This window comes from Cicer arietinum, chromosome 8 (assembly GCF_000331145.2).
Source record: "Cicer arietinum cultivar CDC Frontier isolate Library 1 chromosome 8, Cicar.CDCFrontier_v2.0, whole genome shotgun sequence".
In the NCBI taxonomy this organism is placed as follows: domain Eukaryota; kingdom Viridiplantae; phylum Streptophyta; class Magnoliopsida; order Fabales; family Fabaceae; genus Cicer; species Cicer arietinum.
The window spans coordinates 23,245,808-23,264,781 of NC_021167.2; the positions used below are offsets into that span (position 1 = coordinate 23,245,808).

The 18,974-nt window shown below is 28.1% G+C and overlaps 2 protein-coding genes across 9 annotated transcripts in view; both read left to right on the plus strand.

Annotated features, from left to right (window-relative positions):
* Positions 1-13,180: 13,180 nt before the first annotated feature.
* Positions 13,181-14,551, plus strand: LOC101508106 (probable carboxylesterase 18). Its single transcript, XM_004512580.4, has one exon. The coding sequence runs from the start codon at positions 13,351-13,353 to the stop codon at positions 14,350-14,352; it is 1,002 nt and encodes a 333-aa protein (XP_004512637.1). The 5' UTR covers positions 13,181-13,350; the 3' UTR covers positions 14,353-14,551.
* A 3,692-nt stretch (positions 14,552-18,243) lies between these two features.
* Positions 18,244-18,974, plus strand: part of LOC101508419 (transcription initiation factor TFIID subunit 4b-like) — a 17,527-nt gene continuing 16,796 nt past the window's right edge. For 4 of the 8 annotated variants that reach the window (XM_012719205.3, XM_012719204.3, XM_004512581.4 and 1 more), the window contains exon 1: positions 18,246-18,454. The gene's annotated coding sequence lies outside the window, so the exon portion shown is untranslated. Of the gene's footprint in view, positions 18,455-18,974 lie in introns of all 8 variants that reach the window. The other 4 variants (XR_012161610.1, XR_003474473.2, XR_003474474.2 and 1 more) reach the window with 2 other exon arrangements.

Sequence of the window (18,974 nt, forward strand, 5' to 3'; positions counted from 1 at the left end):
TCTCTAATAATATTTCTTTCAATTATAGAGGGAAAAAAACTAATTCCAGTTACTTTAAGGTTACTTTCTTGTGACATGTGGCAATGGAAACATAGGATAGTTAATGCTCCAACAAGTGGGTGGGTGGTTAACTGCATATTTAGGTAGTTAGTTGAAAGTTGAGATGATCACTTTTAAGAGGGTAAGATGAGGGGGTCCATTATCATTATGCACCAAATTTAATATTATGATTGACTATAATACTAATTATTTATTCAATCACTTAATTATTTTGAATATATGTATAATCGATCATGAGTGGTTACAATATCAATGATTTATTCATTTATTTCATCAATTTTTTATTTTTATACACTATGCGATATAACTTATTCAAATTTCAGAGATAATTTTTTCTCTTGTTTTCTTATATTTTTAAAAAACTTCGATAACATTTATCAACTGGACAATTTAAAAGTGTCTTTTTAGATTGATTAGAGTCAATCCAAAGGTAATGACATTAAAACAACCGTTTTAATACTTTAAGAAAATTTTGAAATAAATAAATGAAGATAAGAGGAAGGAAATCAAGAAATTAAGAGATAGAGTGATGTAGAAAAACTTGTTGCAAATGATCTAAGTCCAAGACTTTGTTATCTGTCATTTTCACCTACCTCATGGTGGAGGGGTCCCCAAATATATAATGTTTGAATTTTGAGTAGAAGATTTAGAAAATCCAAACAAATCCAAAAATTTAAGTTTATGGATGTAAAGAGTTGAAATTTAAAATATTTAAATACAACGTTGGAAGACTTAAAATTTTGGCTAATAAAATCAAAATTTTACTTTTGATTCTAGATTTTACATTTGATGGCAACTTATTTTAGTTTTGAGAAACTTTTGTAATGTCATTTAATTAGATCAGGATGATCCGAAATTATCCAGTCTCATATATTGAATTTGGACTAAAATATGGTGAAACCGACTCAAAATAGTCATTAATTTTCTTTTTTTAATTATGATAGAGAAAAAATATAAATTAACTAAAAAGAATGCACGTTTGTATGTTTGGTCCAACAAAGTTGGAGGAATCAAGCAACCTTTAAAAATAAAACTTTTTTTATATACAAATAAAAAAAAAATTTAAAAGCAAGTAATAATATAAAAAATTATGGATCTTATAAAATATTTTATATCACAAACAAAATTTAATACATACAACATAATGATTTTTGAAATATACAATAAAATTAATTATGAATTATTTATGGAATTATTTCAATGTATATATATAAAATTTAAATTGTAAAAAAAATATAAAAATAATGGCATAACCCTAATTTAAACGATGGGCAAAATACTCAAAATATTACACTTTATTAAATAAACTAACATATAATTATAAGTAAAATTGTAACATAATTAATAACTAGATCATGGACTCGTGCAATGCATGAGTAAAAATTATATTTTAAAAGATATCAAAAAATTAATTTTAATTGGAATTTAAAATTAATAACAAAAATATATATTATATTTTGTAGTATAATTGAAGTATAAGATGTAGAAATATCTATATTCAACAATATTAAATGAATTTTTAGATATAAATTTCATGTTTTCAATACATGAAATTAGTAAGACTTATCTAAAGTTGATGTAGTTTAAAAATTAAAACGGTTCCTTGATACTTGATACCTTGAAAAGAGACACAATTGTATAGATTTTCATCCATTTTATTGTTTTCGTGGACTTGGAAAACAATTTGTGGTATTTACATCACTTTCATAAATATTAAACAATTCAGTGGTAGAAGAAAAGCCACAACATATTAAATCAAATGACAAAAGAATTGGTATACACATAAAAGAAAAAGTACAAACCTGTATGTTATTACTACTAAAAAGTTGTAGATAAATTTCAATTTACCTCTCAGTCAAGTTTTTCACTTGATATTTTTGAAAGACACATTCTTTTCTAATATTATATAAACAAAAAATTCGAGGATCAAGAAGTTATTAGTTACAATCAAAGTCAAGCGCAAAAAATTATCATATAATTGCACTACCTTCTCATCATATGTTTGAACTCTACTATATCTAGGGATGTGCAAAAAATCTAATTATATGGCTCAAATCAAAAATCGAATCTAAATCTATTTTAAATATTCGGTTAAAATCACATGGTTATAATTTGGATTATTTATGAATCGGTTAGATATCCACTTATATTTTATATTTAGATTTGATTTTTATCCGGTTTTTATCCACCCAACTCCCAAAAATCCTAAATTTGAAAAACTCTAAAATAATTCTGATTTTGTCATCACTTTACCGATCTTTCACCTTTCGACAGTGTTTTCCGATATTTTATTACTAACTTCATTGAGATATTACTAATTTCATTTAATCAATTACTTATTATTAGAGTTGTCAAAAAAGCTCTAAACTCCAAAGTCTCCTTTAAATCTTTTTTACTAAGCCTCTAATATTAAGCCAATTTTTTTTAAAGCTCCGACTCGTTATTTTATTATTTTTTGTAGGTTTAAGGGAATGGCTCATAGGCTCCCAATATTTTGTTAATTTTGAGATTATTTTTTTTGAAAAATTATAAGAAAAAAATTAAAAAACTTTTTTTTTTCTCAAATTTTTTTTTGAGAAAAGTTATAAAAAATTTATCGAAAAACTCAAATTAAAAAAATTATAAATTATTTTTTATAAAAAAAAAAACTAAAAACTGATTTTAAAATTGAATTTTTCGAAACCAGTTGCTTAATTAAAAACCAGTTATTTAACTATAATCAATTTTACAATTGATTTTATAATCGATTTTAAACTAAAAAACGAAGTTGATTATAAATCTAAATCTATATATTAATTTAAAAATAGATATAATTTGATTTAAAAAAAAAAAACCGACCGTGCACACAACCCTAACCATATCAACTTATACCCTTTTCATTTATCTTTTTTGCACAAAGTACCATTAGCATATCTCAATATTGTATTCATTGCATGTCTGCATCCAATCCCAATAAAATTTCATTTACACAATGTCCAAAAACAAAAAATAAAACCAAAAGAAACTACTAATTTTTTTTTCTTTCAAATAATCACTATTACTTACTATGATGAAAATTTCATTGTTGCCAACTAAGATTATTCATTTTTTTACAAAATATATCTTTTGGTAATTTTTAACCAAAACAGAGATACTCTAATATGTTGTAATCATACATTATTTTCCTTTAGTTCACTTGCGATAATATATTGTAAAAATGCTCCAAAAAAGCAATCACAAATAACATGTAAGATTAGACAATGGACAAAAGATGGAATAAAATTGTACTGCAATCATTTTTTTTTATAAAAAACACGAACAAAATTAATGAAAATGTGAGTTATGTGAAGAACTCTCATTTGTTAAGAAATATTTTGTAAGAAAATAATCAATTGAATCATCATTCATTAGCAAATATGATACAAAGAGAATGTCTGTGGATTTTTCATGTACATATATTAGAGTTAAAAAAGATAAATATTCAAATTTTTGAGTCATTAAAAAAAGTAGTGTATTTAATAGATAACATATGAATAGATAATGAAATTTTTTTACAAATGGTATGGAAAGCAAAAATAATGAAGAAAAAAAAATTGTATAAGTCATCCTTACACACTCTCAACTGTTAAAATTCATAATAAATTGAGAAATAATAGTCACATTTGGAAATTCTATGTTATAATACATTTATGCTCACCTAATTTTTAATTCCACAATTTGCTTATTTCTTGGTGAACAAAAGAAATGGTTGCATTTAAAATGAAATGAATTATAAAACAAATTTAATAATCAATTAACATCACAAAATTGCTCTAAGATTCCCAAATGATTTAAGTTTTAGACGGGGACAATTTTCTTCTAATACTAATCAACTTTTCAATAAAATAAAGGTAAAACAATACATTGCAAGTCTGTTGCATTGTTAAGAAATTGAAGTGGCTAAATAAAAAACATAGATTGAAAATTTCTAAAAAAAAAAAAAAAGATACAACTAACAAATGTTCGGTTTATTGAAAGTGAAATGTTTTAGTTAGAAACAAATTTAAAATTTTTAAAGACCTTTAAAATTTAAAAAATTTGCTTAACAACAACAGTGGTTGTGTTTATTAATCAATATCATTAATAATCAAAATAATTGGTTCATTGATCTAGTTGACCTTTGATTCAAAAAAAATTAAGGTGACCAAATATCATACAATAAAATTAAAAAAATATAAAAAAATGATACAACTTTTATATTCAATAATTTTCCCCGTTTTAGGTGGAAAATATGTGGAAAATCTGCTTCAAATACTTACTAACTTTTATATATAAAGATATCATAAACTATTTAGTTTTGAGATTCTTTTTTATTAAGTAAAACTAGGTTTTGAAGTAAACTTGCCTAACTAAGATGTTTAAAAATTCATTGGTCTCAAACATTAAACTATGATTCTTTAATGTTTATTTTATTAGATTTAAACCTAAATTAACTGGTCTCAAAAACATTAACCTATAATTCTTTTACCAAATTTAAACCTATAATTTTTTTTTATAATTTTAAAAATATTCAATCTATTTTAAAAAATATTTGAACTTTAAATTTATAACATAATTAATAATATTATAAACTATATAAGTCTTTTTAAATTTAAATTTTTCTAATTTCGTTGGTAAAATAAATATTAAAAGTTATTTATTTTATCATTGAATTAAAAACATTGATTAGACATAAATGTGACTAAGTTTTTATATATAAAAAGTTTGAGTATAATATTTAAAAACTATGTTATTTGGTAAGAAGTGTGTGATCGAGAATTGAATTTGGTGTATTATCGTGTGATTTAGTTATTGTTATGAATTGTTCGATCAAAAAATAGACGTTCGAAATCATTTACAGTAAATTTTTATTATTATATAATACGTAGAATTTGGATTGAAATCATTTAAAATAAATTATTATTATTATATAATATAAAGAATCTGAGTCTTTTTGAATGGTGGATGATATGGTAGATGATTTAAGAAATTTTTGTATAAAGGTATGTTGACCAATGACTGTGGTGAAAATGTGAAAATTATATATATTGATGTATAAAGTTGTATTATATTTTGACTTAGCATTATTCAGTTTAGTTTGTTTAACTAATTAGTTGTTCTAACTATATTCTCTCTTCTATATATAATTAGCTTTTTGGATTTTCTATATAAAGTAAGAACTCATTCTTTGTAATATAGAACAATATATAATTTTCAGTAAATAAATGATGAGGTTATTGAGTAAATTTCACTCTTCAATTACCAAGTAATATGGTATAAGATTTTAACAATTTCTTGCTTCCGCTTCAATTCTCAAAACCAGAATTTTTTCTTCATTTTCTTTTTGATTCCGAACCACCAAATTTTCCATTTGATCCCAAACCCAGAACCCTTCCAGATTTTCCTTTTGATTTCTCAAACCCATAAATTTTTTTCCTCATTCATTTTTCAAGATTTTCCTCTTCCATCATGTCCACCGCTAACTCTCATTCTTCTTCCAATTATTTTGATTCCGAACCACAAAATGATATTGCCTATATCTCTACAAAAGATCCCATCCTCAACCCTCGTAACCCTCAATATCTTCATCCCGGTGAGAACCCTGACGCCGTTCTTGTCGCACCACCCTTAAACGACAATAACTATCACAATTGGAGCAAGGCCATGAAACATGCTTTATCATCCAAAAACAAGATTCAATTCATCAATGGATCTCTTCCTTAACCGGCTCAACTCGTCCTGATTTTGAGCTATGGGATCGTGCCAACAATATGGTAATTTCTTGGATTACTAGAACCTTATCTTCTCATATTTCTCAGAGTACTATCTGCATCAACATCGCTTGCGATCTTTAGTGTGACTTGCGCGAAAGATTCACCTATGGTAACCACTTTCATATTTATGATCTTCTTCACGATCTTCACTCCATCAAGCAGGGAGATCGAAATCTTTTAACATTCTTCATGAATCTGAAAATCTTATGGGAAGAGCTCGAAGATCTTCGTTCTACCCCTTCTTGTATTCGTTCGACTCCCTGCAAATGTAAACTTAGCACATCTGTCTACAACTTCAAACAACAAGAATATGTTACTTGTTTCCTCAAAGGTCTGAATGAAAATTACGCGAATGTGCGCACATAAATTCTTCTCATGGATCCTCTCTCTTCCATTAGTAAGGTATATTCTATGATGGTTCAACAAGAACTGAATACCAACCCTACTACGCATGATAATACTGCCTTTCATATCAATTTTGGAAACCTATTTTTGGTGGACAAGGCCCACCCCAACCTGTTCGTGGTAGAGGACGAGGCCAATCAAAAAATCAAATGTTTTGCGCCAATTGTCATAAAACAAATCACACCGTGGAAAACTATTACTTCAAACATGGTTTCACCCCAAGTTACCAATCACATAAACCATCAACTTGAAATTCTGCTAATAATAACAAGACGATTCATTTTGCAATTTCAACTCTAGATGATCCTTCCACTCAATTGTCCAAGGCAGATTTTAAGCTTCTCATTAACTTCATTCATTCTTCAAAGCAAGATTCTATGCACGACAATCAAAAGCTAGCCAATGATTACACTAATTGTGAGATTTCCCGTGTCTCTAATTTAGGTTCTGCTTATTTAAACTTTTCCTTTTGGATATTGGATTCAGGTGCTTTTGATCACATTTGTCCTTTCATTCAAATTTTTTCTACAATTGAAAGGTGAAGTAACAATGTCGATTTACAAGAAAGGGGGGTTTGAACTGTAAATGCACGTTTTAAAAATTCATGTTAAAAACTTAAGAAAATAAATCAAGATTGATCTTGGTTGTGAAAACAGAAAACGAAGAACGTTCTTGGTTTTAACCAGAAAACGGATAACGTTCTTAGTTAGTTAAAATCAGTAATTCAATTTATGTTTTTAACTTGATAATCAATCAAACTGAAAGTAAATAGATAAGGGAAGAAATACCACACAATGATATATCCTGGTTCACCCAACCTGGGTTACGTCCAGTCCTTATAACCGTGAGATTTTCCACTAAGTGTTTAAAACAAAGAACCTTCTTGATCTTACAACACCTAGTCTAGATCAACCTTGATCTGTTTATTTCTTTCCACCCAGAAAGCAATAACAGTACCTATCTAACTTTGATAGGATTCATTGTATTCTAAACAAACTATAAAGAAACTCTTATAATTTGAGTTTTTACAATTGGGTTCTTTTTGACAGAATCTGAGATTTCTCAACTCTTGTTTAAGAATTGATTCTTTTCAAAAGATATAATAATAATTTCGTAATCTAAGATTAGAAAATGGATCAGCCTCTGTTTTGCGAAAAATCAGAACTTCAAGTATGTATGTGATTGATTTAAGGATATTTTTAGCTCTTGAACTTGTTATTTGATCCTGGATATTGGCCTTCTATTTATAGGCATTAGAGACCTTTAATGAAGGTCAAAAGAGCTGTTGATAGTGCTATAAAATTTGACTGAAGGCAATATATCAGATTAAAAATAATTCAGCTTTGAAAAACTGCTTTTCCCTCTTTTTTACTTTTCTGGTTTAGCATTAAAGCAGTTTTGTCTTCTAGTTAAAAAGCCTTTGACGTTTCTCCTTTGATCTTGGATGGTACAGTCTTGATCTTAAGTCTTGAATGTAGCCAGAGGAGTTTGGAGAAGAATTATAAGCCATTACATAAGAGAATGCTCAGCGGCTCAAGTTACGTAGAAAACAGAGATTGATTATCAATTTGGGTCTGTCAAATTGAACTTTCTTGAGATTTAATAATCAATTTGGAATTCCTATTTTAATCATTCTGGATGTCTTTTGCAATGTCTTATCATATATCAAGGTTGATCAAACTTTCTTGACAGTTTGATTTTTAGAGTTACAAACTGTCTTGATTTTTGTCTGACTTTGAGTCCTTTTATTTTAGAGATCAGATCACCTTTTTGAGCTTGGATGAATCATATTTGTTCATTGCCATGTGCTGATTCTATATGAATAAATTTCCAGGCAGACTCTCTGTTAAAGAGGTAGAAAAAGTTTGATCAACATGTTGTGATGAACTTTTTGACGCTGGAGATCTTTATCTGTTTTAATGTTCTTGTTGCTGTTTTCTTTGATTTGCTTGATTATGTTCTTAATTAAATTCACTCAAAAGCACATGTTAAATTAACATAACATTTTAGAATCATAATTAATTTTCTTAATTAACCTTTGTTTAGTTTCATCAAAACTTTAAATATGGAGTTTGTTTCAACAATGATCAAACATGTTTACCTTACATTTCCTAATGATAATCATATATTTGCACATTTTTCTGGCTCCATTATTTTTGATAAATCCTTATCTTTACACAATGTTCTCTTTATATCTCAACTTAAATTCAGTTTGATTTCATCTTTTAAATTAACCCATGACCTGAATTGTAGGCTAATCTTTAGTAAAAACTTTTGTGTTATTCAGGATTCACATACCCAGAAGATGATTGGGATTGTGGAGCATGATAATAACCTCTATGTTTTAAAAAAATCCCATGTTTTGTCATATGATGAATCTGTTTTGCCATCTAATGATTCTACCTCACTTGATTCTATTTCTTGTAATAAACGTGTATATAGTATGAATTCTAATTCTTTTGATATTTGGCATTATAGGTTAGGTCACCCATCTATTTTTGTTTTGCACAATATATGTAAATTGTTCCCATATGTTTCTATCAATAAAAAAGTGATTTGTGAAACTTGTTATTTTGGTAAATTTTCTAGACTTCCTTTTCCTTTAAGTTCTAACATTTCTTTACATGCTTTTGATTTAATACATGTTGACATTTGGGGTTCCATTGGTGACATTTCAATAGATGGATATAAATACTTCTTAACCATTATTGATGACCATACAAGATTCACTTGGGTTTTCCTTATGAAAGCTAAATCAAACACTAGATCTAAACTCCATCACTTTATCACCTTTGTTTCCACCCAATTTTCAACTAAAATTAAAACTATTAGAAGTGATAATGGTGTTGAGTTTAATATACCCACTTCTTTTTTCAATTTAGGTATTTTACATCAAACTTCATGTGTGGAAACACCTCAGTAAAATTTCACTGTTGAGAGAAAACACAGACATCTATTAAATGTCACTAGAACTTTGCTTTTCCACTCCAAACTTCCCAAATGTTTTTAGTCTTTTGCCCTTTGCCATGCCACTTTTATTATCAACAACTTACCTACATTTGTCTTACAAAACAAGAAACCTTATGATATGCTTTATAACATGTCACCTACATTTAATTACTTAAAAGTGTTTGGCTGTCTTTCTTTTGCTTCAACTTTATTAAATAATATGACTAAATTGGATCCTAGAGCTCGCAAATGTATATTCCTTGGATTTAAACCAGGGACAAAATGTTATGTTTTATTTGACCTTCATATACGTGATATGTTTACTTCACGAAACGTTATTTACTATGACCATATATTTCCTTATCCTTCCATTGATTCTATTAATGTGCATCGTATTCCTAATGATGTCACTGATTTTACTACACTTTTTCTCGTTGATGATCCTATTTATATTGTAGATGATATTGGCCATGTTTCTAATATACCTCATAATTCACCTTTTGATATCCACACATATATTATTACTGATTCTACTAACAGCCCTGCACCTTCCTTACGAAGGTCCTCTAGACTAAGGCAAAAACCCGCTTATTTGTAGGATTTTTAGTGCACTATAGTTGTGGTTGATCCTTCATTCAATCCTTTATATCTGATTTCATCTATTTTGTCTTATAACAATTTATCATCTGCACATTTTTCTTTAGTTTATGCTATTTCTTCTGTCCAATAACCACACAGTTATAAGCAGGCGATCAAACACCCTTGTTAGGTTCAAGCCACGGATTCTGAAATTCAAGCTCTCACCCAAAATAATACGTGGATTTTGATTCCTCTCCCCCATGGTAAGAAACCAATAGGCTGCAAATGGGTCTATAACGTAAAGTATAAAGCTGATGGTACAATAGAGCAGTATAAAGCTAGATTAGTTGCTAAAGGTTTTACTCAAGTTCAAGGTATAGATTTTTTTGACACATATTCCCCTGTCGCTAAACTCACAACTGTAAGATTACTTTTATCTATTGCTTCTTCTCAAAATTGGCATATTCATCAACTAGACGTGCATAATGCATTTTTACATGGTAATTTAAACGAAGAGATTTACATGTAATTACCACATAGCATTTCTACTACTAATCCTACACATGTTTGCAAACATTTAAAATCTTTGCATGGTTTAAAATAGTTCAGTCGTCAATGGTTTGCAAAATTTTCCACAACTTTATGTTCTATAGGATATTCACAATCTACCTCTGATCATTCGTTGTTTACCAAATCTTCTAGTGATAAATTCACAACCTTATTGATCTACGTTGACAATGTTATTGTTTCAGGTAATGACATTGCTGAAATTCCATTTATTAAAGATTTCCTCAATAAGACATTCAAAATCAAGGACTTAGGACACTTGAAATACTTCTTAGGACTTTAAGTATCTCATTCCAAGGCTGGCCTGCACATATCACAACGCAAATACACTCTAGATATCTTACACAAAGCTTGTCTTTTGACTTCCAAACCAGCTTATGTTCATTTGCAGAAAAAACAAGAAATTTTCTAAAGATGAAGGTTCTTTCCTACCCGATCCTACATCGTATAGATGCCTAATTGGCCAGCTGATATATCTCACCAATACACGTATAGACATCAGCTTCTCTGTTCAGCAATTGAGTCAGTACATGACAACACCAACTTTCGAACATCATTATGCTACAATTCAGATTCTTCATTACCTCAAATCATCACCAGCTCAGGGATTGTTTTTCTCAGCATCTTCTTCTCTTCAACTCAAGTCCTTTTGCAAATCTATTAACGATTTTTGCATTTTCTAGGTGATTCTCTTATATCATGGTAATCTAATAAACAAGCTACCGCCTCTCGTTCTTCTATTGAGGCCGAGTATATGGCCATGACTTCCACTGTTTGCGAGCTTCAATGGCTCACATACCTTCTCAATGATCTCAAGGTTTCTTACACGAAATCTGCACTTCTTTATGGTGATAACCAATCAACAAGACATATTGCCTCAAATTCTTTCTTCCACGAACGCACCAAATACATTGAGCTCGATTGTCAACATCGTTCGTGAAAAGCTTCAACAACATCTTTTTCGTTTACTTCCAATTTCTTCGCATCTTCAGCTTGTCGACATATTTACAAAATCTTTGGTTCCTACACCATTTCATACTTTTTTATCCAAACTTCGACTCACATCTATATGTTCATCAACTTGAGAGAAGGTATTAATATATAAAGTTGTATTATACTTTAACTTAGCATTATTCAGTTTAGTTTGTTTAACTATTTAGTTATTCTAACTGCATTTTCTCTTTTATATATAATTAGCTTTTTGAGTTTTCTATATAAAATAAGAACTCATTCTCTGTAATATAAAATAATGTATAATTTTCAGTAAATAAAAAATAAGGTTATTCAATAAATTTCACTTTTCAATTAGCAAATAATAATATATTATAGGTAAAGCTCCCCAGATTTCAATTGTCAATAGTTAAGTCAAAACAAAAGGTAATTGTTAGATTCATTAAAACAAAAATTATCAAAACAAGATGCAGTGAGATAAACGGTATAAAGCAAATCATATAGTATTGGTAAATAATCAATGTATTAATATGTGATCCTAAAAATATCTTCTAATTATTATAATTAATTCAATACAATTAATTATATTTTAAATATATAATTTTCATATTTAAAAATCTTTAATTTTTTAATATTTATTTAACTTTTTTTTTTATATTTCTTTTTTTAAGATATCACACCACACTCTTTTTTTTTTTCAAAGTGTACGGCTTGTGCATGAAATATTTTATTGAAATGTTATCCATCGAAATATCTTCTAATTATTAGTTATAGGTAATAAAAAAGTCGGTTATAATTGTATCAATAAAACAAACCAAATCAACTTTTAAATGGTAGTTCAACACATAAATATTGATATTATTAAGTTAAACATTATATTTTAAGTTCGAATAAGAGATCATGTGTGTAAGTCTCTAAGAATATTTATCATGTTTTCAGCCGAAAATAAGACCTCATAGTTGTGTATGTGAATTTTTGATAGTATTTATCATATAATTCAAATAATCAATATGTGGTATCAACTTCTTATCCTCTCTCTCTCTCCTGGTTCATTCATTTATTATATACTTAATTCTAGTTTATTTTCTCTATTTTTAACAACTTACAAAATTGATCATTTATTTTAAAATTCGACACTTTTGATCATTTTCTATAATTTTTAATTAAAAAATAATGACGATTGAGACTTTAAATAATGTGTATGATACATTAATATAGAACGACTAACATCCATGAAACTGAAATAAAACAACGTAAAAATTTAATTTCAATTTTTTTCTTTATATTTTTAATTTAATTAATAACATACGAATAATTAATGTATTGAGATATTGTATGTCATGTCATTTAAAATATATCAAATCTTTATTTTTAATTTAAAAATATAAAAAAACGACTAAAATTGTCGATTTTTAAAATAAAAGAATCAATTCTATAAATTGATAATAAAAAAATTACCAAAACTACAATTAAACCTTAATTATATTATGACTCACACTAACAATTACTTTTATAATACTTATAAACATACCCAAAAAAATATCATTTTAAAGACCAAATTTGACCTTTCAAAAAGGTATTCAATGTAAAATTTATATCCTAGGCTGGACCTTTCAAAGTGGTTGTTAGCGTTTCCCTTGTCACGTATCGGGTGCATGATTTCATTTAAAAAATAATACCGATCGTGAATCCCTCCACATAGATTTTTCTTTATTATTATATCTTTTTTTAAAACTAATCAAACATATTCTATATTAAAATATCATACTTTTTTAAATAGTATTTCATTCTTCGAACAGAAGACTGCATTTATAGAATGCGATCATTTATTAAAAAATAATAATTAAAGTTTATGATCTCTTATTAACAAATCAAAAATTTTATCCAACCTTCTACCTACTACAAAAATATCTTATTGCATCTCAAAATACAATCTCCCTAATATTTTTCAATATAGAGTATAATAATGAATGTTTTTGAAAAAATGAAATATAAAAACTCACATGCATGCACCCAAAGAGTTCACCTTATTTTCTTCACCATTTCCTAGCTTTCACTGTCGATCATCATGAACATCGCAACCACCAAACCACTCCTCCCATGGAAGATTCGCTTCGCCATGTCCATCCTCTCCGCCATCACATACACCACTCGCCGAACCAACGGCACTATAAATCGTCGTCTCCTCAATTTAATCGATCTTAAAATCCCTCCCAAAGCTAATCCTATCAACGGCGTCACTTCCTCTGACGTCGTTGTGGACCCCACACGCAATCTCTGGTTTCGTCTCTTCACTCCATCCTCCAACTCCGTCGTAACCGCATCACTCCCGGTCATTTTATTTTTTCACGGCGGAGGCTTCGCATTCATGTCTCCGTCTTCAATTACATACGATACTCTCTGTCGTTTACTTTGCCGTTCACTTAACGCAATTGTTATCTCTGTTAATTACCGTCTTGCCCCTGAGTATCGTTTTCCGACGCAATACGACGACGGTTTAGAAATCCTTAAGTTTATCGATCAAAACTACACCGTTTTGGGAGAATTTGCAAACGTTGAGAAATGTTTTTTGGCGGGTGATAGTGCTGGTGGAAACTTGGCACATCACGTGGCGATTAGAATTTCGTTAGAGAAGTTGAAAGTTTTGAAGGTTATTGGATTGGTTTCGATGCAACCGTTTTTTGGAGGAGAGGAAAGAACTGAATCTGAGATGCGATTGAAATATCAACCTGTTGTTTCAATTGATAAAACGGATTGGTATTGGAAGATGTTTTTGCAAGATGGGTCGAACCGCGAACATGAAGCGGTTAATGTAAGTGGACCTAATGCAATGGATATTTCAAATGTGGATTATCCAAATACGATTTTGTTTGTGGGTGGGTTTGATTCGTTAGTGGATTGGCAAAAGAGGTATTATGAATGGTTAAGGAAATCTGGAAAGGAAGTGGAATTGATTGAATTTCCAAACGCGATTCATGCTTTTTATTATTTTGAAGATTTGCCTGAGACTTCTCAGTTTCTTTCTAAAGTTAAGGATTTCATTGCCAAGCAAATGGTTAATGAGAAATAAAAGGTTTAAAATAATTTGTAAAAGTAATTGTGGATTATGTTGAATATTTTATAACTATTGAAACGAAACCTTTGATAAGTTGTAAGGTTCAACGTGTAATTTTAATAAAGATGGATGAAAATATAGTGGACTTTAATAAATATAATATTGACAATTGTTAGAAGTTATTTTAAAAGTTATAAATAAATTTTAAGGTTTATTAATATGTTTTCATTATTTATAAAATTTCAATTTTACTCTTAATTTGTAAAATAAAAATATAATTTTTAGTCATCGTAAAATTATCAAGTCAAAGTAATAATCATTTATGTTGAAGTTTTATAGGATTAAAAATATATTTAACCATAAATATTAACTATTTTTAATATATAATTTATTATATTATGTTTATTAATTATAAACAAATTATAAAAATTGATTATTAGAATTTTTTTATTTAAGTCATTCATAAGAGAGAAATAGAAAAAAAACAAATTGAATGATTTGATGATTGAGAGAATGTCAATTACATTAAACATTGTATAGTCAATAGATAAACAACCAACTAGTATAAAATATTTAATTAGCTAGTATATTCAACTAACTAACTTAAGTAAGTAACCACATCAGATATTTAATATCAATGGTAAGTGTTACCTAACATCTCTAAAGAACAAATAGTACAATATTACTCAAAAACTTGAAATCAAGCTCAACAAAAATATAGTACGGTTAAAAAAGAAATATTGACAATTGTTTTATGTATTATAAAGTTTCACAATGATTTATTTTCTAAAAGAATTTTATTAAAAGTCAATTGCAAAGCAACTAAAGATATACTGCAAAAAGATGTTAAAAATTTAGTTTCTATACATACTTTTTTAGATGACAATCTTTACTTTTTATGTTTTGATTTTGATATTTAACATATGAAAGGAGAGAAAAACTATTTTTCAGATTTTCTTATTCGGGTTCTTACAAAGAATAAGTCGAGAGTGATACTAATAGTAGATATAGGAATTCTCTTAAAAATTCAAATGCTAAAGTTATTACAACAAAACAAGTATTATAATATTCCAAGAAGATTATTGCTACCCCAAAAAATTGCAATAAATATCAAGTATTACTTCCACCTACACCTACTCAGACTATTAGACCAAGGATGATTATTTTAGTGTGTTATCAACCCTCTCATTCTATTGTACAGACTCCGACTATCAAATAAGAATTTGTCGAAGATTATTTTAGTGTTATAATTCATGTGTCCCTTTATAACCTTAGGGTTTCTCTTTATATATTGAGTCGTTCTAGAATTTCTAGAAGGTTTCTGTTGTGATGATCAAAAGAACAACCTATAATCTTATGACTACCCTATTATGTGAGATGTGTGCCTCTCTAATTAGAAATGTTGCATGTCATCTGGTGGTTGTAATCACAATACGATTATCATCAAGTGGTTCAGAATAAGAGTAAAGTGAATTATCACGTCTAACATCACCATATTTCATCTTCGTCCATCTAGTGACTATAATTAGAGGTCTAGCTAAGTTGTAGTAGCCAGCAACTCCATTTTCTACTCTTGATGGCAACTTGTCCTAATTTTAATAAGCTTATGTGATGTCATTTGATTGTATCATGTTGATCCGAAAATCATTTATTCTTATGTTAGGTTATGTTAGGTTTGGACTAAAATGTTCTAAATGCGACCCACAAAAATTATTAAACAAAGATGGTAGATTAAAACAATATTTAAAATTAAAACTTTTTTGGTATATAAATAAAAAAATTTAAAAGGGAAATGACAAAATAAAAAATCATGGATCTTACAAAAATAAATAAAAATTATTAGCTACACATATATCACTGAGTAAAAAACAAAACATTTTATATCTCAATTAAAAATTTTATATAAAAATCATTTATGATTTTTGAAATATACAATAAAATTAATTTTTAATTATTTATCAAAATTATTTCGATGTATATATCCTTTAAATTGTTTGAACTATGGACAAAACACTCAAAACATTGCACTTTACCAAATAAACTAACAAATAATTATAAGTAAATTTGTAACATAAATAATAACTATATCATGGACCAGTGCGATAATTAGGCAAAAATTATATTTTATAATATATCAAAAATTACTTTTAGATGGAACTTAAAATTAATAAAAAGACATTATATGTTATGTACTATAATTGAAGTATAAGATGTAGAAATAAGATGAATTTTTAGTTATAAATTTTAAATACATGAAATTAGTAAGACTTACGTAAAGTTGATATAGTTGTCATAAGTTGAAAATTAAAACTGTTCGATAATGCTCAATGCCTTGAAAAGAGACACAATCATCTACATTTTTCATCATGTTGTTGTTCTCATGAATCTGGACAAAAATTTGCATCACTATTGTGGTATTTATATCACTTTCATAAATATAAATTGTTTAGTGGTAGAAGAAAATCCACATCTTATCAAAACCAAACGATGACAAAAGAATTGACATTTGTCTCTTATCATTTTCAGATAATTTCCAATTGACCTCTAATTCAAGTTCCTCACTTATGTTTTTGAAAGATGCATAACTATTTTTTCTTTTTTTGTGTTTGCGGCAAACAATAAAATAATTTATGAATGTGCACGTAAGTAACAATCAAATAATTCATTTCTATTGTATAAACAAAAAATTCAACTATCAAGAAGTTATTTGTCACGATCAAACTTAAAACACAAAAAATCATCATCTAATTGCAATATCTTATCATCATATCTTTGAATTATACCATATCAACATATACCCTTTTTTTCCTTTCTTCTCAACTTGCTTCAAATTCCTTTCATCGACAGTGATCCTCAATCACAAATAGAATAGAAACAGTATGCCATCGTGTATGGTATATAACTCTTCTTGTTTACAAAACTCTATTATAAGCCATCATGTACTTATTATTGTTGATTATTGTGTTAAGGATGGGTGATCCGGGCGAATTGGGACATAGAGTGGCTAAGGCCACTCCATACACAATAATTTTTTTAAAAAATACTACTATTTATGATACATCTAGTTATAATTTGGTCAATACCGATGAGTCTATCATGTCATGTTTAAAATTCAAGATTTATACATTTATCTTTATCTTTTCCTTATCTTCTCTCTATCTATTTCTAAACATATTATCTCTTTTTCTCTCGTCTCCTCCTGACTTTCTAAAGTAATATTTGTGTGAATGAATATAGAATGGTTGTCTCAAAAGTAAAATTGTGATATGATAATGATTTTGAGGAAACTTTTACCAATGAATTTGATTGAATGTATGGAATAAAATAAATTTTATATAAAAAAAAATATTTATGTAAATTTAATATATGTTAATTGGATGTAATGAATTTCAATTAGGCCCGACATAACAAATGTTAATAGATATGCTAAATAACGTAGAGACAAATTACAAATGTTAATAGATATGCTAAATAACATAGAGACAAATTGCAATTGTGTTCCCTTTAATTTCACCAATTAATGGAATTGAAAATTAAAATTGGTCCTCATATTTTAAAAATCGATAATTTTGATCACTCTATCATATTTTTGAACTAAAAATAACAATTTGATATATTTTAAATCACATGACATACGATTTCAAGATATTAAACTATCTAGATGTGTTAATTAAATTACAAAAACAAAAAAAAATTAAAATTAAAAGTTAAATTTTTACACGATTTTATTGATATTAATAATTCTACATTGTACCATATCACATACTACATTATTTAAATACCAAGTCAGATCGTATTATTAAAAAAACAATATAAGATAGTATTATATTTTAAAATATAGAAATTGATCTCATGAATTTTAGAAAAATAAAAAAACTAAGTGCTTTAAACTTTTTATTAAATCCCAATATCCATTTTTTCCTCCTTCTCTTCATTCAACCGTAGCATAGCATTCTCTCAATTTTCTACCCACATCGCGTCGCCGCTGTAAGGGTTTTCACCACCGCTGCAGCCACCGCACGAGAGAACCAACGCCACCATTGTGCTCCTCCCCCTGCTTCCTCCCTCTCGACTGTTCATTTGTGATTGGATCAACTCGATCGACGAATCACCACGAGTAAGTTTCCTGTTACCTTCTCTGTCCACGAATTCTCTTCCCTGTTGTTAGAAAACACAAAAAGACACCGTAATACATGTCAGAGTAGTTGGAGAGAATGACGTTGACATAAAATGATGATTGTGGGGGAAAAGATTCCCGCGAAAGAATTAGTGGTGATCGTTGATGGAGTAACCATTGGAGAATCGTAGTCACAAGTGTATATAATCAGAAGTAGAGGGTATGCAATGTCAAATTAGGTGTTTAGATGGAGGAAGTGATTTATATATGTTAATGTTAGGTTCAAACAAATAATAGGGATCAAATTGCTTCAGGAGTAACTCTGAGGAGAGTTAATAACGCATACTAAACATTTAATTTCATTAATTCAACAGTTAATTATTGTTGTATATTAATCAACAACAGAAAGATTCATATAAATAAGAAATTTGTTTAAAATAGTAATAGTAATACCAAGGAGACTGGTCTAGCAGCAGGGACTAGATTCCTACAATGTGGTGAATCTGAGTTTGAATTCCTG

Coding starts and splice junctions, on each gene's coding strand:
- LOC101508106 (XM_004512580.4), top strand. CDS start 13,351: ATGAACATCGCAACCACCAAACCACTCCTCCCATGGAAGATTCGCTTC.